The following is a 23673-nucleotide window of genomic DNA, read 5'->3' as shown; positions in this document are numbered from 1 at the left end:
CGAACAAAGATCTGATCCCAGTCCTGGGCAATCTAGGACAGTCCGGGAGGTGGTGGGACTGGGGCTTCAATAGAGAAATAAATGGAAGAAAAGGTGTTTAATTACTTTAAACTTTAGGGACATAACTCACATCAATTGATGGATAGTGGAAAATTGGGTTTGGTTATCATCACTCAAGTGATCACAAATAAACGTTGTTCATTATTTTAAAGTTTGATATTGTACGATATATTTTATGTAGTCCGATTCTGTATTAAAATAATAATAAATAAATATGAATACTGTGAAGTGGCATCATTGTGCACTGTCAATGTTTGAAGGTGTGAAAATAACCCTCTACCCTACTGTAGTAACATACCAATAGCACAATCTGTTTTGATGCCTGTTGTATTATACTACATGTTTTTAGACTATCTGCGCATGCGCGCAGGTAGTCTTAAGACCGCAAAATCCAAAGAACTACTTCTTTTCATGTCGTTTAACCCATTTTTTTGTCCCAATGCGCTCAATGTTTAGCAGAATGACGTTGACACCATAAAAATAGATTAGTTGTATTGCAGTCCGAGTATGAGTTCTTGCTTGCTCGGGTATTTCCGCGCTGTATTTCTGTATCCCGACGTTTTATTTATAGCAGAAAACAACTATTTTTAGATCACTATACGTATCAGATTGATGTGGGTCAAAAGAATGGAGGCTTTGGTAGCGGAAGGTAACATAATGGTATTCACTCTGAATTTAGCACAAGATGTTCCAGAAATTATTACCGACCACAAGTGTCCCATCGCCTGCAGGGTTTGTTATTATGACCTGGCGTGACCCTGAAACACGCTTATTTTTTATACTTAGCTGAAGGTATTGACATGTTGAAAACATTTACATACAATATACAGCTGTTGCTTTTATACTTGTCTATGAGGATGACGAATAATTTGAGGGCATCAAGGAGAACAACATCGGGATCAATATCAGTGTTGTTTTAATATATTTTATCATTTATGTACATGTGCTGTACTATTAAATAACCTTTGCCATTTTCACAGTTTTCACTGCGTACCAAGTGTGATATTATTTTTTTACCTGATTTTTCACATATTATTTTGCCTGCATCCTATCTATGCTAGCATTCAATACACAAGGGTGTCAAAATACCTCGACTTTCTCTTAGAAACACAGACAAGCTTAAAATCAAACACAAATAGAAAAGTAAGTGAAGGGTATTATTAGGATAAAAAAAAATATTCATACTCCCAGAAGAAATGAATACCTTTTTTGTAAGACTTCTGACGAAAATAATATTTGACAGACATATGCCAGGAATATTGGATAGCCATCAAAAGTGCTTGTAATATAACATTCTTCCCACAGCAATCTCTATTATTCTCTTGTAACATATTTTGTGTTTCATTTAGTATGCACACATGCCTTAAGACACACAAAATATGGAAAATGGGGGTGGGAAGGTCTTGATAAGGGTATTTCGTCTGATTGAATGCAATCTGACTGTAAACAATCACCTACAATGATTTGCAATTTCTTTGTTCGAACCCTTGTCTCCAAACTGTTAACCCTTTTTCTCTTATTCCTCTTCCCTTTTCCCTCTATCCTTGCCATTACCCTCTCTATCATTCATTTCCCTTTCTCCCTCCCTTTTCCCTCTCACTCTCTCTATTTCCTTCTCTACCTCACATTTCCATCTCTCCCTCCATTTCCCCCTCTACATCTTTTTTACTCCATTTCCCTCACATTTCCATCTCTCCCTCCCTTTCCCATCTCTACATCCTTTTTACTCCATTTCCCTAACATTTTCATCTCTCCCTCCCTTTCCCATCTCTACATCCTTTTTACTCCATTTCCCTCTCATTTCCATCTCTACCTCCATTTCCCATCTCTACATCCTTTTTACTCCATTTCCCTCACATTTCCATCTCTCCCTCCCTTTCCCATCTCTACATCCTTTTTACTCCATTTCCCTCACATTTCCATCTCTCCCTCCCTTTCCCATCTCTACATCCTTTTTACTCCATTTCCCTCACATTTTCATCTCTCCCTCCTTTTCTTATCTCTACATCCTTTTTACTCCATTTCCCTCACAATTCCATCTCTCCCTCCCTTTCCCATCTCTACATCCTTTTTACTCCATTTCCCTCACAATTCCATCTCTCCCTCCCTTTCCCATCTCTACATCCTTTTGACTCCATTTTCCTCACATTTTCATCTCTCCCTCCATTTATCTGTCACCTTCCCGTTTCCCTCTCTCCCCCCTTTTCCCTTTCCCCCTCCCATTTCCCTCTCTAGCACACATTTTCCAGATTGCGTGCCAATTGGGACCTGAGGGACCAACATACATAAATATTTTTAGATCTTTTACTTTTTTTCTTAACTATAATTGCTTGCTATTCGGCCTATCAGTACCATGGTGAATGCATTATTCATTAATCACTCAAAATGAACCTTTCAGAGCATTTATGCCATTTCTTATACAGAACTATAACCTAAACTTGAGACTTGTAAGTCAGGTCATTGTTATTGCCGACAATAATAAAAGAGCCGCATACTGATTGCCCTATAGATTACTTGGCATAATGTTTACTAGAAGTAAGCCAAGACTGCCTTTTACCAATGTAAACAAAGTTTCTCCTCCATGAGAATATCAATACTATACCATTTTATCCTAATATAGAAACAGATGGTGTTTGTCAGATTTAACTTTTTATAACTATCAACTATTGAACTATAAAATACTATGCTTTTATAAAAAATAAGTTATCTGTAACCTATCACAGATTCATAAAACATTTTAAGTCATTTCTAAACTTTATATACATGTAATAAGTCAATTTTATACTTTTAAAAGTTTTATATAGTCAAATTAAACAAAATGTAATAGTGTTTTTAACATGAAAGTATGTATTTCAAATAAAATCAATGATAAAAGCATTTTTTGATATAATTTGAAGTTCTTATATTATATGGTATTAGTGAGATAACTTCATTTAGGAAAATGACCTAAGTTAAGAAATGACTTAAGATGTTTTATGAATACCGGCCCTGAGCAGGTAAGGCTTAAGCCATCAGCAGGCGAGGTGACCTATTGTATACAGTATTTACAGCCTAATTTAAAGCTGAATTTGTACTTGTTTTCAGGCAGGTATTTAAAGCATTGTCAGGTGCCAGAATCAAACAATATACATAAAAGACGCTCCGCATGTCTGCATAGTGGAGTATGGGTGTCTAAAGTGGGATGGGTTGGGAAACTTCACACCACCCCTCTATAAGGACAAATATGGGATTTATGTTTTCACGGCAGAGCATGCAAAGAGCTCATGAAGCCATATTAATGACTGCTTAATGACTGCTTGATTTGATGTTGTGACAAATTGTTGATATGTTTTCAGGTCAGGGGGAGAGGTCATAATATGAGTAATTGTTACTGCTCACACAACCCAAGTTATTGTAATAACACTAGACTGCTTCACCACTAGGGTATAATTTCAATTACCATGAGATCGTCCACAAATATGAAAGCTTTGTTCTACAGAATGTTTGTTTGAATCAAAACATAAGCAAACAGCTTTTAAATGTTGAGAATTTTTTATTCCTGTGTTGTCACATTCCACAACAATTCTATGTTTTGTTTTTATGATACCGTATTTTCTCGACGGGGAAATTGGGTCCCGATTTTTACCCCCAAAGTAGGGGACCCGTCTTATAAGCGAGTCGATAAAATATTAAAAAAAGATTCAAGTCAAAATCAGTAAAATTTTAAATAGGGTCTTCGTCTATCCAGTATATCGTCTGCTCATACAAGTATGGGGCAATTAAGTAAACAACAACACGAAATCTCTTCACCGCGCGTGCTCTGACGTCACACAGTGTACCGTTTTATCTGCATTTTTTCTCATGGCGCGTGTCAGTATAATTAGTTTGACAGATATATCAAATCAATAAATTGGACTCTTAATATGATGTAGGTACCTTACTGTCAATTTGATTAAGCAAACAAATGACAATGCGAATATGAATCCTTTATGTTCGTCGCCAATCAAGGGACAATATTGCCTAAAGCATTAAATGCTAAACAAACTCCTATTCATGCCTCGGCTTTTCGCAGTTATGTTATTGAAGCCATTTATTTTGCCAAAGAACTCCATTGGTGTCTTCAATAAAAAAACTAAAACAAACATATGTTGTTATTGATTAATTATTACAATTCCGATAAGTAACGACCTGTCCTGCAAACTTATGTACTCATTTTTAACCTACCTCCAAATAGAGAGCTCACGGTTGAGCGCCATTTTCTTTGAGTAAAACAAAAACAGTTACCGCGAAAGTCGATAATTGTCCGTTGAGCTTGAACATTTTTACACATTAGGAAGAATTTTAGCATTTTAGATTTGCTTAAAAATTGACCCCCGTCTTATAAGCGAGTCGAAACAAAAAGCACCAGATTTCATGGGCAAAGTTAGGGGGCCGTCTTATAAGCGAATCGCCTTATAGTCGAGAAAATACGGTACATAAAATCCCCAAAGGACACATCTGACTAAGCTGGTGTTATGAATATGGTACCTGTTTGCAGACCTAGATGGCCTGGATTCGAATCCTGCTGCTGGCAGAAATATTTTTTAAATATCATCTCCAAACTTTTCCCCTCCATACATTCTTCATAATTTCAGAAAAGTTTGATAGTTGATCACAGCAGCTTATTTAAGTCTTTAGATTCTAGCTGTATCAAAAAAGAAATTCTTATGCTTCCTACAAAGAACGTAGAACAAGATTTGTCTAACTGAAAGTTCAGATTTGTCTTCTATTCATAATTATTGTCTGCATTATTTTGATACCAGGAAATGTGTTTTATTTATTATATAGATCAGACATCCATGAAAATCAGAAGGCATTCATAACTGTCACAATTTCCACTGAACCTACAGACACATTGTTACAGATCAGCTGGACAGTGATGAATTTTGCTGAATTCATGAATATTTTGTGGGTTTCTTACAAAAAATATGACCGTGGACAAGAGATTTTTTCCCTAATGGAATATATTGAGTGAGGGAGGGAAGACCCAGATTGCCATGTCATGTCTGTTTAGATGCAAAGATGTCATGACCATTAAGGCAATTTTGTTGACTAGGAACGTGGGAGAAATTATTCACCAGAATTATAAAGTTACTGGCAGTAGATTTCAGCCCTATTTTCTTCCGGAGGTCACACAACACTGATTTATGTTGATTTAACCCTTACGGTACTGTTGTCACAACAGTGTGACCACCGGAAACTCCCGCCAAACGCCATAGGTCATCCTTGTCAGTATGTATAAAACAAGTTCAATTCAACCTTTTCAGCGCTGATGTCCCAAAAATGTGACAGCCTGGAAGACCATCGATGTTACATTTATTGCTACACAAAGTAGTATAATAAGTACTTTTAATTTTATACTTGGCGCTAATTTACAATGGGTGCATGGAGTCAAGCACATTGTATATATATTTCAATTTGCCCATACATTTTTTTAACAATTTTTTTCCTGATGTTACACATGTCCATTATCTATTTATGGTAAGCTTCCCTGGCGATATGACACGTTCTGACAATTAGGAACCAATCAAGCATCTAGCTATATATAATTCATTAAACATGCGTGATGGAATTCATTTTGATCTAAACTTGATGCAAGGGAGACCACTATGAAGGACAGTACATGGAAAGTGCAAGATTTCACTTCCCTGGAAATCTTAAAGGATAACTCTTCTATGCCTTGGAAGATTCTGATAAAATATCGCTGGGTTTAACTCCCTTGTTTAAGACTTTCTTATCACCAATAATCAGTGTGGTGTATGCTTTCTGCTATTTCATGTTTTGATGTGAAATGCGAAAACAGCAACTGTCTGAAATGGTGAATTTTTACCTTGTCACTAAATGGCTCATTTTCCCCGCTTGTCAAAAGAATAAAATGGCAGAAATGAGCTAACATAGAGAGGGGGCTTGTAACTGTAATGCATTTTAATTGTTCACAAGTCAACTTACTCTCATACTTACATTTAGTTTCTGATTTATGGCTGACATATGAAAGCCTAATGCATGAAAACATCATCAACGTATCAACAAGTAATGCATGAAAACATCATCAACGTATCAACAAGAAGGCATTGACAATAATTGAATTGAATGAAAAACCAACAGACAAACTATATTCATGCACACTGCATAATATTTCAATTACTTAACCCTTTACTTCATAGAAACGCAATTTTACTTATTTATCCATAGCTTCATAGATACGGATCTTAACGTTTTATCCATAGCTTCATAGATACGTAATCCTACGTATTCGTAATGTAGGGGCATTTATTTTCATACCTGATGCTTGTTTATGCGCTATAAATTCATATTCATGAAGTATAAACATCGATAAATACAATGCACTAAAAAAAACACTATGTTACTATTTAAAGAATTTCGGAAAATCGCAAAATAAGGTCACTGGTATCAAAGATGCGTAAAACGTTGACTGCGCAGGTTTGTGGGCATTCCTGTCTCGTTTTCCTCGTGGAAATTTACACAATACTGCAAGTTATAATTAACTACCAATAATACAACTATATTTTATTGATCACGCGCCTGACGTCACAGGTCATGGTTCGAAAACGTGTCAAAATGTCGGCCATGTTGGATAAACAAAAAATCATCTGGCTTGTATAAACAAAGGCCATAAATCATTATATGGGACATATGTGTCACTTCTGTTTCGCTAATCCGGTCATAAAAATGCGCATCTGCTTCTACAAATTGAAAGTAAGTACAAATGTGTTATAAAATAATGACTATCCCTATTGTTAAACTTTTTAACATCGATCAGCTGTTGAAACACGTGTTTTCGAATACACAAGAATGCAATGTAGAGCTAATTTCTGCCCTTGTTAACTTCAGTTTAAAACAACATTCCTGAATGATGTCATTTATATTTCAGTGTTTGTCTGACGAATCGGAACAATCTGGCTTCAATTAAAATGAGTTTGAGACATTGAGTACGACGTCGAGAATTCAGACCTCGGCGTCACGCACACAAGGATACGAGAAATGAGGATTTTTAAAATCAAACCCAAATGACAATACATGGACATGCAATAAACGATATAAATTTAGTAAACAATAACATGCAGGCCTCATTTAGTAGTTGAATAATAACTTTATTTGTTCATTGTAGTGTTAAATAACCGAAAGTTATACGTACTGTGACTGTTGATCAACTTTTTTTTTCTTTTGTATCATATATATAAATATACCGTGCTTCTTTGTTGTGAACTATTTTTTAATTCTGTCCATCTTTGTTTCAATTCAGGTTGCATTAAATGAATTATAAAAATATGTTGTTTATATAATATTTCGTGTTATGTTTGATAAATAAAAGTGTAATACAAATTAATTTTCATCAAATTTGACATATTTTTCTGTTTGTTTATGAATATCATGCGGAAATAATTTAGATAACAAAATAAAATTTATATGACTGGATTGGAAATTTAATTCTCTATAAACTTTACATTGATGACTTATTGATTAAACCAAAAGAAATACTAAGAAAATAGGTTTGTAATACATTAGGGTTAAAATTCCAATAATATCAATAATCTCCTATGAAGTAGGGGTACTGATATGAACTGATAAGCCATGAACTGGCAGCCTGAAATGGCTTAGGTTTACATGAAGTAAAGGGTTAACATGGTCAAATTGCTTCAGCAAGACATAACATGAATTTTCCTATAAAAATGTCATAATTATTTCATATAAAAATGGCATGTTGATTTTCTAAAATAAGAGGTTGTAGATGCTAGCAGTTCATCACAGAAATACTGTTATATTTATTGTGAAAGATCATTGTATTTCTTGTGAAAGATCATTATATTTCTAGTGAAAGATCATTATTTATCTTGTGAAAGAGCATTGTATATCTTGTGAAAGATAATTATATATCTTGTGAAAGATCATTATATTTCTTGCTAAAGATCATTTGATTATATTTCTATCATAAAATTTCATGTCAAGAAAGAGTTCTAGTTACGAAGGTCTCAGAAACTCAGGAATCCATTAGGAAATAATAAATATTTCACATACTTATGATCCACGCAAGTACATGGCTTTAAAAGACTACATTGAATTCTGTAAAAAAAATACAAATTTCTACGACCCTATCCCATTAAGGAAGAGACTTAAATGGAGCGCTAATACAATAATCCAATTGGACATAATCGTTTTCTGCAGTATTTATAAAATTATTTGAGAGCACTGTTTCAGATGTACTTCTGCTCTCTCTCTCTCTCTCCCTCTCCCCCTCCCCCTCCCCCTCCCCCTCTCCCTCTCCCTCTCTCTCTCTCTCTCTCATACATGAGGCCATTATAAATTGTTTCATCGTAAAAGGTCAACAAGGCTTTGGTTAAGTTCTAAAATACGAAGCTAACGTTTAGCAACATTTTGACGGAGGGGCGGGATGCAAAAAATTAATGAGTGCATTACACAACATTCTAACACATGCTATGCATGATTACATCATTAACATATCAACAACATGGCATCAAACCTTGTTTTCTACAAAATAAAATCAGACAAACTACAAAGGTTCAGATGTTTAGTTTAAACATTATATATTTTACACAATTGTGAAGAAAGTTATGATAACTTGTACTAAGTTTGCACGATGTTGCACGAGAGTGTGGTCTTGTGTTGTGGGTGAAACCACTCAACCCAAAGAAAACCCACTTGTCCGGCTTGGTGACCACTAACCAAACTCCAAGCCGGACAGGTTTTCTCCGAGTACTCTTTCCCCCACAACACAAGACCACACAGTTGTTTTATGCACACTGTGTTAGCCTTTGCACACTGAATTACATTTCAATTATTCAACAAGGTCAAAACTGCAATTTAAAGTCGGTAAAAAAACTTGCTAGTGTATGTTATTTCTATTGTGCCTTACCCACTTTAAATAAAACTTATCTTTGTGTTAGAATTCTCACAATAGATTAGGGCTTATTTTAGGGCTATTCTGAACTAAATTTAGGGCTAAAATTAGGACACAAGGTTGCCATTCTTTAGGGCCAGGAATCACATATCTATAATAGTTCAGACCAAACTAACTCACATATATTATAGTTGAAGTTATATTACGTCTACCAGTGCACATAAGTCTCCAGTTGGGACTAGCTGTGTACTCTATAATCGAATCTTGGCACAAAACTGACAGCTTGGATTACCAAGCTGAAGCTAACAATCCACTGCTGCTCCAAGAACATTTTGGCTAATTGTAGTAAAAAAATAATGCATTCTGGTATCATTATGATTGTTTATGTTCCTTGACAGGAAATGTGAAAATTGGGAATTTCAAAAATAATGCTTCGCTTTATTACAGCATTATGTTCAACCTCTAACTACAATTATTGGAAAACATTGTTGAGTGCCTTTTTACAATATCTTTATTTTTGTTCACCTATTAGGCCATATAAATAACATGTCTGGTTCCTGTGACATGAGTAAAAAAACAGAGTAGGTTAAGTTGGATAAGCTTTTTTTGGTTTCTTACAAATATAAATCTTTTATTTAAGCACCTTTGCTTGATGTATGCATTTGTTTTTCATTTGACCTTTCTTGTTTTAACTTAAGCACTTTCGTACCCTTCATTTAACTCATTCAGTGGAGGATCTTTGGTCTATTGGTAACACACTTGACTGTCAATCCAGGAGTCGCAGGTTTGATTCCTTGCCGCACCACTAAAAAACCACTTATCATCCATCGACGTTATATTGCGCTCCTGTTTGACAGTGATAAAACGGGTACACGTTAACGAACCAGGGTAGCACTAACCATGCAGGGTTACATTCTGTCTGTAAACTATGCTCCACAAACCTAAAATGACTAACAATCATATCGAAGCACTCGCCGAAGGGGAGTATAATTAACCCTACCCACCAACCCAGTACCAAATTTTTCGCCCTCATATTTTTTTGGCCTTAACGGCAATTATTAGAATCATAATAATGAACGCACCAAAATACATTTTTCCCCATCAATGTCCTTCCAATATCTGATAAACTAAGAGGGAGAGCGAGAAAAACCTGGTCAAAATGTCTCGAGGGATTATGTCAATCCAGGGAAGAAAGGACAGAACAGAGATTCCACAGGCAATATCAGACATGTTTACAAGTTCCTGTGGGAAGATCTTATAGACTATATATGTAATGTGAAATGTACCACCAATCTATAATGGATCTCAGGATTCATTTCTAACATTACTGACCCTCCCTATGCAAATTTGTGAATAATATTAAATAGGCTGTTAACTAGCAACTGGTAATGACATACAAGTGTCTCTGTAAAATGTCTGTTAAGAGAATGAATGGAAAAACTGATGAAGTATGTTCATTTATCTATAGCAACAATTCTTCTATTGTCTTTAGAACTTACTGCTGATTACCTTGATTTATATTTTTCCATGCATTTCTCTTGGTTCCAATATGTTTTCCCCATGGATATTCTTGCTAATTATTCCATCACATTCTGATGAATTGCCTTAATATTATTTTTTGCAAAATGTACAAGGAGCGCTGTATAAGTATAGTGGCAACAGTATCGCATTACCATTATAATTATAATATAGCTGCCATCTTGGCATGAATGTCCATTTTAGTCCCTCAAAGTATTCCCTCTATGCAACTTCTCTTTAATGAGCTGTGAAATCCAGTTTAAAAACCCCTTTGCAAACTCATTTTGTATACATTGGTAAAAAGAATATCCAACAAAGACATGACTTGATGTGGGGATTCAACCAAAAGCCACAAGGGGGGAGGTCAGAGCTGTATGGAGGATGTTGCAAATATTCTGAAACCAGCTAGTGCAGAGTGATGTGGTACATGTGCATTTTGTATTATTTAGCAGCCGAGAGAACATGATCCATATTAATAATGCATGTGACACTATTGTGCTGGGACTCTGGCTACAATCCCGTGCTGATAAAATAGAGCCTTCATGACCTATCGGATACTCCCCCTGCGCTAAGCTATCATGGGACACTCATTATTTCACCCAGCCACATTTTATTACTGTCTTTCCTGACAGGCACATGTTTCATCACTTCTGACAATCTATATTAACTGCAAATGGACTTTGTTGTTTATGGAGCAATGCCATTGCAAATTCAACACGTGCCAGCTTCTGAATGTGGGTCAACATGTACGGTATCCATCATGTACAAACTTAGTTTTCCTTTAAAATCAAATACAATGCTGACAAATTTATCCCTGATATATTCCCTATCTTCTCCACTTTAAGGCGTCTTGCTCTTTTTTCAGATTTGACAGTATCAATATCTGTCAGAGCATGAAGAAATGGGCCAACCATCCAGGGGCTCATCCGAACACATCTGTGGTCATTCCTTAGACAAGGATACCCATCTAAATAGCAACAGTACAATATGTTTAAAGAGCCATATTCCCTGATGCACTTTTACCCAGTAAGCCGCAAAATCTTACAAGCTCTTAATTGCTCTTCTCGGAATTTTCACTAGATTCAGCAATATTTAAATCAGAATTAAATGTTATTTTGCCGTAAAAATCGCATTAAAACACTTTAGCACGAGGAAATGGTGTAAAGTTTGGATAGGATTATCTTTTCCCTTGGTAAGCTATACATGTATGTGCACAAGGAAACTGTGATATATACTAAACTTACCTATAAAATACTCCTCATATCTATACATATGTACATTTTTTATCATTTAAATGTCCAAAATATGAACCATATTTGGGCAAAAACTCTGATTTGCTTCATCTTCTTTTACATTTATAATGGCTTCGGAAAAAGTTCCAGAAAAAAATCTTCGGAAAAAGTTCCAGAAAAAAATATCGTAAGTGTTATTTGCTTTTAAAGCCTATTGCTTTAGAGGTATTAAGTCAAACTTTATTGCACTTATATGATGACAGTTAGAAGAATTTCTTAAACTCCCAAGTTCTCTTTTAGTCCCTATAAAACAAATGGAAGTCAAACCCAGATTGAAATATGAAGTGTTGAAAGTTAAAATGTTCTAAGTGACTAAAATGCTGAAGTGAATAAAGCAGTTTTGTACCATTCCAAGTCTCTTACGCAATGCTTCAACATTTTGGCAACTTTTATAAAACAGAGGAGTTCATTTATTGTCTGAAGACGGCAGTCTTTAAAACATGTTAACATAGCCATATAGACAAAACAGCATGTACTCATTTTTGCACCTAAATTAGCACAATAACATGAATGTCCTTATTTTGGACACCAATAGGGACATTATATCAGGAGAGGACTTATTTGGACACCAATAGGGACATTATATCAGGAGAGGACTTATTTGGGCACTAATAGGGACATTATATCAGGAGAGGACTTATTTGGACACCAATAGGGACATTATATCAGGAGAGGACTTATTTGGGCACTAATAGGGACATTATATCAGGAGAGGACTTATTTGGGCACCAATAGGGACATTATATCAGGAGAGGACTTATTTGGGCACCAATAGGGACATTATATCAGGAGAGGACTTATTTGGGCACCAATAGGGACATTATATCAGGAGAGGACTTATTTGGGCACCAATAGGGACATTATATCAGGAGAGGACTTATTTGGGCACCAATAGGGACATTATATCAGGAGAGGACTTATTTGGACACCAATAGGGACATTATATCAGGAGAGGACTTATTTGGGCACCAATAGGGACATTATATCAGGAGAGGACAGGAGAGGACTTATTTGGGCACCAATAGGGACATTATATCAGGAGAGGACTTATTTGGGCACTAATAGGGACATTATATCAGGAGAGGACTTATTTGGACACCAATAGGGACATTATATCAGGAGAGGACTTATTTTGACACCAATAGGAGCATTATATCAGGAGAGGACTTATTTGGGCACTAATAGGGACATTATATCAGGAGAGGACTTATTTGGGCACCAATAGGGACATTATATCAGGAGAGGACTTATTTGGGCACCAATAGGGACATTATATCAGGAGAGGACTTATTTGGGCACCAATAGGGACATTATATCAGGAGAGGACTTATTTGGGCACCAATAGGGACATTATATCAGGAGAGGACTTATTTGGACACCAATAGGGACATTATATCAGGAGAGGACTTATTTGGACACCAATAGGGACATTATATCAGGAGAGGACTTATTTGGGCACCAATAGGGACATTATATCAGGAGAGGACTTATTTGGGCACCAATAGGGACATTATATCAGGAGAGGACTTATTTGGGCACCAATAGAGACATTATATCAGGAGAGGACTTATTTGGGCACCAATAGAGACATTATATCAGGAGAGGACTTATTTGGGCACCAATATCAGCATTATATCAGGAGTGTACTCATTTTGGCACCTAATGTAGCACAGCAAGAATGTCCTTATTTGGGACCAATAGCAGCATTATATCAGGAGTGTACTCATTTTGGCACCTAAAGTGGCACAACATGAATGTCCTTATTTGAACACCAATAGCAGTATTATTGCAGGAGCATAATAATTGTTGGCACCTAAAGTAGCACAACATGAATGTCCTTATTTGGGACCAATAGCAGCATTTATTAGGAGTGTACTCATTTTGGCACCTTAAGTAGCACAACATGTATGTCCTTATTTGGGACCAATAGCAGCATTATATCAGGAGTGTACTCATTTTGGCACCTAAAGTAGCACAACATGTATGTCCTTATTTGGGACCAATAGCAGCATTATATCAGGAGCATACTCATTTTGGCACCTAAAGTAGCACCTAAAGTAGCACAACATGAATGTCCTTATTTGGGACCAATAGCAGCATTTATTAGGAGTGTACTCATTTTGGCACCTAAAGTAGCACAACATGTATGTCCTTATTTGGGACCAATAGCAGCATTATATCAGGAGCATACTCATTTTGGCACCTAAAGTAGCACCTAAAGTAGCACAACATGAATGTCCTTATTTGGGACCAATAGCAGCATTTATTAGGAGTGTACTCATTTTGGCACCTAAAGTAGCACAACATGTATGTCCTTATTTGGGACCAATAGCAGCATTTATTAGGAGTGTACTCATTTTGGCACCTAAAGTAGCACAACATGTATGTCCTAATTTGGGACCAATAGCAGCATTATATCAGGAGCATACTCATTTTGGCACCTAAAGTAGCACCTTAAGTAGCACAACATGAATGTCCTTATTTGGGACCAATACCAGCATTATAACAGGAGCATACTCATTTTGGCACCTAAAGTAGCACAACATGAATGTCCTTATTTGGGCACCAATAGCAGCATTATATCAGGAGCAGACTCAATTTTAGCACCTAAGGTAGCACAACATGAAAGTCCTTATCTGGGACCAATAGCAGCGTTTATCAGGAGTGTTCTTATTTTGGCACCTTAAGTAGCACAACATAAATGTCCTTATTGGGACTAATAGCATCATTTATCAGGAGCATACTCATTTTGGCACCTAAAGTAGCACAACATGAATGTCCTTATTTGGACACCAATAGCAGCATTATATCAGGAGTGTACTCATTTTGGCACCTAAAGTAGCACAACATGAATGCCCTTATTTGGACACCTATAGGGACATTATATCAGGACTGTACTTATTTTTGCACCTAAAGTAGCACAACATGAATGTCCTTATTTGGGCACCATTAGCAGCATTATATCAGGAGTGTACTCATTTTGGCCCCTAAAGTAGCACAACATGAATGTCCTTATTTGGGACCAATAGCAGCATTATATCAGGAGCGTACTCATTTTGGCACCTAAAGTAGCACAACATGAATGCCCTTATTTGGGACCACTAGCAGTATTTATCAGGAGCATACTCATTTTGGCACCTAAAGCAGCACAACATGAATGCCCTTATTTGGACACCAATTGCGCATTATATCAGTCGCATACTCATTTTGGCACCTAAAGTAGCACAACATGAATGTCCTTATTTGGGCACCAATAGCAGCATTATATCAGGAGTGTACTCATTTTGGCACCTAAAGTAGCACAACATGAATGTCCTTATTTGGGACCAATAGCAGCATTTATTAGGAGTGTACTCATTTTGGCACCTAAAGTAGCACAACATGAATGTCCTTATTTGGACACCTATAGGGACATTATATCAGGACTGTACTTATTTTGGCACCTAAAGTAGCACAACATGAATGTCCTTATTTGGGCACCAATAGCAGCATTATATCAGGAGTGTACTCATTTTGGCACCTAAAGCAGCACAACATGAATGTCCTTATTTGGGCACCAATAGCAGCATTATATCAGGAGTGTACTCATTTTGGCACCTAAAGTAGCACAACATGAATGTCCTTATTTGGGCACCAATAGCAGCATTATATCAGGAGTGTACTCATTTTGGCACCTAAAGTAGCACAACATGAATGTACTTATTTGGGCACCAATAGCAGCATTATATCAGGAGTGTACTCATTTTGGCACCTAAAGCAGCACAACATGAATGTCCTTATTTGGGCACCAATAGCAGCATTATATCAGGAGTGTACTCATTTTTGCACCTAAAGTAGCACATCATGAATGTCCTTATTTGGGCACCAATAAAAGCATTTCATCAGGAGTGTCCTAGTATTTGGGCACCAATAGGGCATTATATCAGGAGTGAATTTATTTGGACACCAATAGGGGCATTTTATCAGGAGTGAACTTATTTGGGCACCAATAAAAGCATTTCATCAGGAGTGTCCTAGTATTTGGGCACCAATAGGACGTTATATCAGGAGTGAACTTATTTGGGCACCAATAGGGGCATTTTATCAGGAGTGAACTTATTTGGGCACCAATAAAAGCATTTCATCAGGAGTGTCCTAGTATTTGGGCACCAATAGGATGTTATATCAGGAGTGAACTTATTTGGGCACCAATAAAAGCATTTCATCAGGAGTGTCCTAGTATTTGGGCACCAATAGGGCATTATATCAGGAGTGAACTTATTTGGGCACCAATAGGGCATTATATCAGGAGCGAACTTATTTGGGCATCAGTTAAAGCATTTCAATAGGAGCTAGTGCACAAAGGCAGGTGGTTGTATGAATACAATTCTAAAAACATTCTTTTTTGCCATTAAACCACCATGATTGAAGTTCTTACCAATGCCAGATCTTTCAAGCCCTTGGCTTTGTGTCAAGTCACACATGTTTGAAACCAGACAATAAACAGGATCTGACTTACCTGAAAATAGAAAAGAAAGGAAATGAAATGTTTTATTTCCAAGAAGACAGAACATAATTATATATCGAGTACTGTCAGCGAGACAAGGGAAAATAAACTTTTCCTCTTCAATGAGGGTGTTCTATAATTTCTATAATGGGTATATGTTTGTTGGATACAATGGTGTCATATTCTTTAGGTACACAAAAAACTCAGATTATTAGTCAAAATTTTCTTGATAAAAATCGTGAACAGATGGATTATAAGAAGGTTAAATTTGTAATGTATTGATTAATTAAATTCATTTAATATTTATCTCAATCAGTCAATAACAGATTTATGGCCCTGACTACTGTATCCTGGCATCTGGCATCTCTATGTTAAACATAAACTTTATCAGCCTTATAGAAGCTGCACAATATTCCACTCATTAAGTACAGTAAATGCGCTCACAGGATTGACAAATACCCACACATGCCATCTGGAAACAGGATTGGTCAAGTATTTCTTTCAAAAGGGGGCATAACCCTGTCAAACATTGGTTGAATGTAACCACAATAACTTAAATCCTTTAAGTTTAAAAGAAGGCATCTCTCTGTCAAAAATAAATGGTTTGTAATCGAAGTCAAACTGACCTGTATCTCATGGCGTTTAACATGTGTACCAAAAATAATTTAAATCCGTTAACCCTTTTATGAGTTATTGTCGGGAAATTGTGTTTTTGGCAAATTAGTTTAAACTTATTTATTTTACAATGATTGTGTAGCAAGTTACCACAACATTATATTTATCACTCTTGCTAGCACGCTTTTATGCAAGTGTGGTCTTGTGTTATGGGGGAAACCAGACTACTTGGAGAAAACCCACTTGTCCGACTTGGTGACCACAAACCAAACTCAGGCCGGGAATCGAACCCGGGTCGCCATGGTGAGAAGTGAGTGCACTAACCACTAAGCTTACCAAACAATTTTTTGGCAAATTCCAAGTTTATATCATAACTCTGTTAAATATGAGTGGTATGTAACCAAAGTTGAACATGGTCTGTATAACATGGTGTTAAACATGTGTACTAAACAATCTTTTAAATTCATTGACTCTTTTATAAAATATCATCTGAGTAAAAACAAACCAACCAAGTGACCGCCTGACCAACCAACAGACTGCCTGACCAACCAACTGACCACCTGACCAACCAACCAACTAACAAGCTCACACTTTATACCCCCTCAAACTTTGTTATGACAATCAGATTCACAGGTACTGTTACAGCTAAAGGGACAGAAAATGGCATTATAAATGTGAGTTGCATTATGTGTAACTGCACTTAAACAGGGGGTACTGCACTTGAACAGGAGATACTGCACTTGAACAGGTGGTACTGCACTTGAACAGGCGGTACTGCACTTGAACAGGTGGTACTGCACTTGATCAGGCAGTACTGTACTGCACTTGAACAGGCGAGACTGCACTTGACCAGGCCGTACTGCACTTAAACAGCAAGTACCAGATGCAGGTACTGAAGAATTAAAGAATTAAAAGCATATTAAATCATACCACATGCTCACATTACCAGATTGAAATGTTTCTGGTAATGTCCGTAGTACATATTGATGGACTGAAGTAGAAGCAATTAAATGATTGACTCCAGATGGGATAATGATAAAGCAACAAAAGCCCCCAGGTGAGCAGAGCAATATGCCCATAAAAACATCTGAAACAATACCACCAAACACAAAGCAATTTACCATTAATTTTAGTCAGGTAATAAATATGATTGCAATTGATCACTATACAATGTGGATGGCCTTTGATTGTCTTAAAATTGAAAAATATGTGTTGAATACTGACCCTTGATTGCTTCAGAAAAATATGTGTGTGGAGTAATGGCCCTTGATTGTTCAGGAAAATATATGTGTGTGGAGTAATGGCCCTTGATTGCTTCAGAAAAATATATGTGTGTGGAGTAATGGTCCTTGATTGACTAAGAAAATATATGTGTGTGGAGTAATGGCCCTTGATTTGAGTAATGGCCATTGATTGCTTCAGAAAATATATTTGTGTGGAGTAATGGCCCTTGATTGCTTCAGAAAATATATGTGTGTGGAGAAATGGCCATTAATTGCTTCAGGAAATATATGTGTGTGGAGTAATGGCCATTGATTGCTTCAGAAAATATGTGTGTTAAGTAATTGCCCTTGATTGCTTCAGAAAATATGTGAGTGTGGAGTAATGGCCCTTGATTTCTTCAGAAAATGTATGTGTGTGGAGTAATGGCCATTGATTGCTTCAGAAAATATATGTGTGTGAAGTAATGGCCCTTGATTGACTTAAAAAAATAATCTGTGGAGTGATGGTCCTTTATTGACTTAGAAAAATAATGTGGAGAAATGGTCTTTTATTGACCTAGAAAAATAATCTGTGTAGTAATGGTCATTTATTGACTTAGTAAAATAATGTGGAGTAATGGTCATTTATTGACTTAGTAAAATAGTGTGGAGTAATGGTCATTTATTCTCTTAGTAAAATAATGTGGAATAATGGTCATTTATTGACTTAGGAAAATAATGTGGAGTAGTGGTCATTTATTGAGGTAGTAAAATAATGTGGAGTAATGGTCATTTATTGACTTAGAAAAATAATGTGAAGTAATGGTCATTTATTGACTTAGATAAATAATGTGGAGTAATGGTCATTTATTGACTTAGAAAAATAATGTGGAGTAATGGTAATTGATTTGAAAAAATAAAGTTGGAGTAATGATCCTTCATTTACATAAAAATAAACTCTTTTAAACATTACTAGTCTATAAAATAAAGTAACGTAAGTCCATATATAGTATTGATAAATGTGTTTCTATATCATAATCATCCAATTGATGTAATTTTTGTGTCACAATTTACAAATAGGACAAACAAATAGTTAAAAATTAATGTCACTTTTGTTTTCTTGAAATAGAACCATCTGTTGACACAGAATAGGTTTACCAGCATTTAAGACACATTAAATGAAAATCCAATAATACAAAAATATACCAAGGATAAAAAACAGTCAACAAGTACAAAGTGAAACCATAATAGAATTGGGGGAATTTTGGGAAGTTCAATGGAAAACTATTTTCTGAAGCCCCTTAAAAGACATTGGAATTGTATATATTGAGAGGCGAAAGCTAAGAAAGTTACATAAAATAATTTCAAGATTGTTGTATGTTCTTACAAAAATATATGGTTTGATGCAACTGTAAGTACATACCAACAATCTTTAAGTTTAGTAGTTGTCTACATTAAACTGTGTAAACTACCCACTAACTGGGCCAGCCACTGTTCATATATATGCTTCACCTGATTAAAATCAATAATGACTGACTGCTGATTTACTGAAATAAATATATTGGAAAACTTTAGAAATCCTGCCTTGGAGTTGAACAAAATATAATGTTGACCACTTAAAAAAAGAAGATGGAATGATTTGGCTTCCAATCCATCGATTACGATTTTAGTATAGACAACCTCATTAATACAGACAATGAACCATTTAATGATCAGTTTTTCAGTTGGAACAAGGTCTATGTGTTTTTCCTCACTCCATGGAAATAAAAATTGGTTCACTGTGTAAGCTTCTTTAACCCCTGTCACATTAGGGCCATGTTCCCAAAGCGTTTAAGAAAAATCCAGAACACCCATCTGTGCCAATAGAATCACAAGCATCACCACGGCAGCACAGTTGCACCGCAAATGAACACGCTCGGATCACATAGAACGCTGAGCGACGGCGCACACTATGGGCATGCTCAAAACAAATGCCATCGCTCGGCATTCTGATAAGAGTGCAGAGATCACTGTGAGGTAACAGTACTAGCGAAGAGCTAGGTCTCCTACAATGCTACAGGATAGTCGTGGGGGCCCCCAGAGGTTGCAGCGCGAATGCAATGGTTATCAGTTGCGCTCTACTGCAATTGTACGTGGTTCTTTGAGATGACACTGCATCTCTACTGCCCTTATTCAAGGCATATATGGCTTTAACAATGAGGTTTTTTTTCTTACTGCATGTTTATAATGATTGTATTGAGTGATCATTGCACTCCCAATGCACTTCTACGGCGTCAATCTGCGTTTGCATGACAACAAGCCAATTCAACAAATCAAATTTCAGCGCTGTTTATTACTATTCTTTTTCTGGCTTTCTGTAAAGAAACAAGTGGCATTAAATTGAATTTACAAAGGCTCAGGGAAAGATGGGTGTCACTGCATATAAAACATATAAACTGCTAGATGGAGTAACATTTGTCTTGAAAATTTTAATATTACAAATTTATCAATATTTCAAGATAGCAGCTATGATGCTAAGCCAGTGATACGGTGCAGAAGTCTCTTTGCCATGGGGAATGTTGATTGCTTCTCATACATAATATACCATTATGCTTAATAAATATTAAAGCTGTCACATGAATGCGAGAAATGCACAGGCAGCACCGACAATAATCGGTAGTCAAGTACCAAGAGACCTGTCTGACAACCCACGGTCACACTGGCTCAATCCCCCGCCTCACCACTAAAAATCACAGCCATCTTGATCCTGTTGTAAGCGCCTTAGATTGTCAAGAAATTTGGGGATGGGTAGCTCTGTCTTCTGTCTGTGCACCATGCACGGCAACCTTACAAGACTTATACCATCACTGGGGGATACACCCATGAACAGGCAAGTGACATTGAAATATTAACCTACTCCACCTTATGCATTTCTCATGTAGACACCTTAAAGCTGCACTCTCACAGCTTGAACATTTTGAAAACTTTTATTTTTTGTCTTGGAACGAGCCAATTTTTGTGAAAATGCATGGAAACCAGTGATATAGACTGCTGACAAAAAAATATGATATGACAAAAGATTTTCATATTTAAGTTCAAAAATAGATGTTTTATGCATTTTTCTTAAAACACTTTTTGCAATAAAAGATTAATTTTCAAACAGAAATATGAAAATCTTTTGTCAGCAGTCTTGTATCACGGGTTTGCAGATATTTACACAAGAATTGGCTCATTCTACGACAAAAAGTAAAAAAGTTGTCCAAACGGTCAATCTGTGAGAGTGCAGCTTTAATGGTAACTTGCAGACTGTTCCAAAAGAAAAGCTATGAATAACACAGATGTCGCAGGTTAAAAACAAGAGCCCAGAATACATCAGGGCTCAGTAGTGTCAAAACTATTGGCACTAATGCGGGCTCCTTCCACTAACAGTTTACAAAAGTTTTGTCTATTTTGGGACACAAATTTACAAACAATTGAATTCAAAGTCTAATTCAACAGATGAAAATGTATTGAAAGTAAAAAAATCAGTTACTGTGAAATCATTTATATTGGTGGGCTTGAAATTTCATGGTTTTTCGAAAAAGGGCAATATCGTGGGTTCTTGTGGATTTTCATTATTTAAAAAAAAAAATCCAACCGCCTATCCTAAATCATCTGTAAATTCACTACAAGCTGATCTTGTGCCATGTATCATCTACATCAGGCAGTTTCTGACACTTACCACAAGAGACCAGTATGTCAATTAACACAAATACCCATTTCAATTATCGCTTGATTGGTAATTTAAAGGTCATTGATCTTATCAAGGATATAAATCTGTGAAGCCATAATATGTCAATGAAGTGTTTTTGCAAACTGTGAAACCATAGTAAGGCCAAAAAAAAAACCCTGTGTTTCCGGTAACACGACCTACCCTATTTTTTTCTCGCCGACCCTAATCTTTTTTTAGACATAAAAAAAAAAAAAATTTAAAAATTCTATCGTAAAAAAATTCTATTGTAAAAAAAAATCTCTTTAAATATATCGTTTCTGTTTTCACATTTGTCTTTCAATGTCCCTGGAGAATATACTTTCATTCCTGATTATGTATTACCGAGACGCTTAAACAAAATGGCGGAGGGCGGCGAACCCTGTCCGATATCTTAAAATTGGCAAACGCATGTTTACGGTGCAAACACGTGGTTGATCACCGGAAACATAAGCCACAACTCAACAGTTTGTAAACATTGAGCCACAAATCAACAGTTTGTAAACATGAGCCAGAACTCAGTTTGCCAACCTGGTTTTTGAGCCAACTTTAAAGATGCAGTGCCCTGATCACTGACTTTGCTAGGATTTCAATTTATTTCTCCATTACGAAGTTTCTGACATACGGACTGCATCATCAACATCATAAACGTGTAAGACATTGTCCTCATTAAAGTAACCAATCAATAACTAACCTGTGCTATATTAGGAGCGGGACACGAACCCCGTCGCTTGCTTTGTTTCTTGATAAGCATAAGACGTGTCTCGTCCTCTGGATCATCCGGTGCAAAATGGTGGACTGGTTCATCATTGTCCGGGATCACTTGAAGCGTCGGAATTATTGTTCCCATCGACCGCCGACGTGGACGAAACTTGTTCAAAGTCGACCCAAGGAAATCCATGTTTACCGAGTATTCTTGCTCGTTATTGTTCTTTTATTCTTGTATCCCTTGTATTGGTTTAATTGTATTATTCCCGATGATTTAAAATCTCTATTATAATGGAAGTTATTTTCCAGATATTTTAAATACCCAAAAATCTGTTGGCATACAAATAAACTTGTTGTTCTTTATATACAATATATATATATATATATACACACTAAAATACACGACTGCCAACAAAACCTCCTCTGTTTCTTACTTCATTAAAAAATCGGTATTATTTTTGACGGTCTGATGATCAACATTAATGCATATATTACAAAAGACTGCACACAAATATTCACGATAGTTCTGGCAACATCATAAATTATCCAAGAAATCCTGTGTACAGTTTACCCGTTTTCCATTCTGATGATCTTGTGGTGTTTTTCCACTTTTGCCCCGATCACTACAACAATTCCAACTCCACTGCCAATGTAATTATTCTATAATCATGATTGTCTTAATTTCCTTCCCTTTAAGTAAAGAAAAATAACAAATAAGATAAAAAATAATTGTTAGGTCTTTTTTATTCCTTCTCAAACAGAAATGATCATTAGATTAAAGGAGTTTGCTGTTTTATAAATTTTAGTGCTACTTTTAATGTCTTTGACATTTGTGACAAATGAAGCTGCAGAAATATCCTGGAAAAAGCAGCGGTTGCTGTTGTTAAAAGAGCTACATGTGTTGTTGTTAATTATACATGTCACAGAAAAATCCTGGAAATTCAGTTAATTCTGGCTTGTGTGTTCAGTATCATATGATAAGTATCTCTCACATTTCTTCGGCTTTAAACGAACACCTGAGCAGCGATTTCTTAATGATGCTTATATCTAAATATAATTCTTTATCATTATATATATAGTAACATCTAATAATTAATTGTAAATATCCATATTTAGATAGCATAAAGAATGGGATATATTTCTGTAGGAGAAACTTGAGACTTTCAGTT

At 36.0% G+C, this 23673-nt stretch overlaps 1 protein-coding gene across 4 annotated transcripts in view; it reads right to left on the bottom strand.

The window, feature by feature from the left end:
- Positions 1 to 23673, bottom strand: part of LOC128234225 (5'-AMP-activated protein kinase subunit gamma-1-like) — a 221045-nt gene that overhangs the window by 132287 nt on the left and 65085 nt on the right. For 2 of the 4 annotated variants that reach the window (XM_052948325.1, XM_052948334.1), the window contains exon 2: positions 22491 to 23194. The exons of the other annotated variants lie outside the window; for them this stretch is intronic. In XM_052948325.1, the coding sequence (XP_052804285.1) occupies positions 22491 to 22697 (207 nt within the window). In that variant the 5' untranslated portion in view covers positions 22698 to 23194. The remainder of the gene's footprint in view (positions 1 to 22490; positions 23195 to 23673) is intronic. 4 annotated transcript variants of the gene reach the window in all.

The sequence above is a fragment of the Mya arenaria genome, chromosome 1 (genome assembly GCF_026914265.1).
Source record: "Mya arenaria isolate MELC-2E11 chromosome 1, ASM2691426v1".
NCBI lineage: Eukaryota > Metazoa > Mollusca > Bivalvia > Myida > Myidae > Mya > Mya arenaria.
Note: the sequence above shows the minus strand (reverse complement) of the source record. Positions and strands in the feature narration are given on the sequence as shown.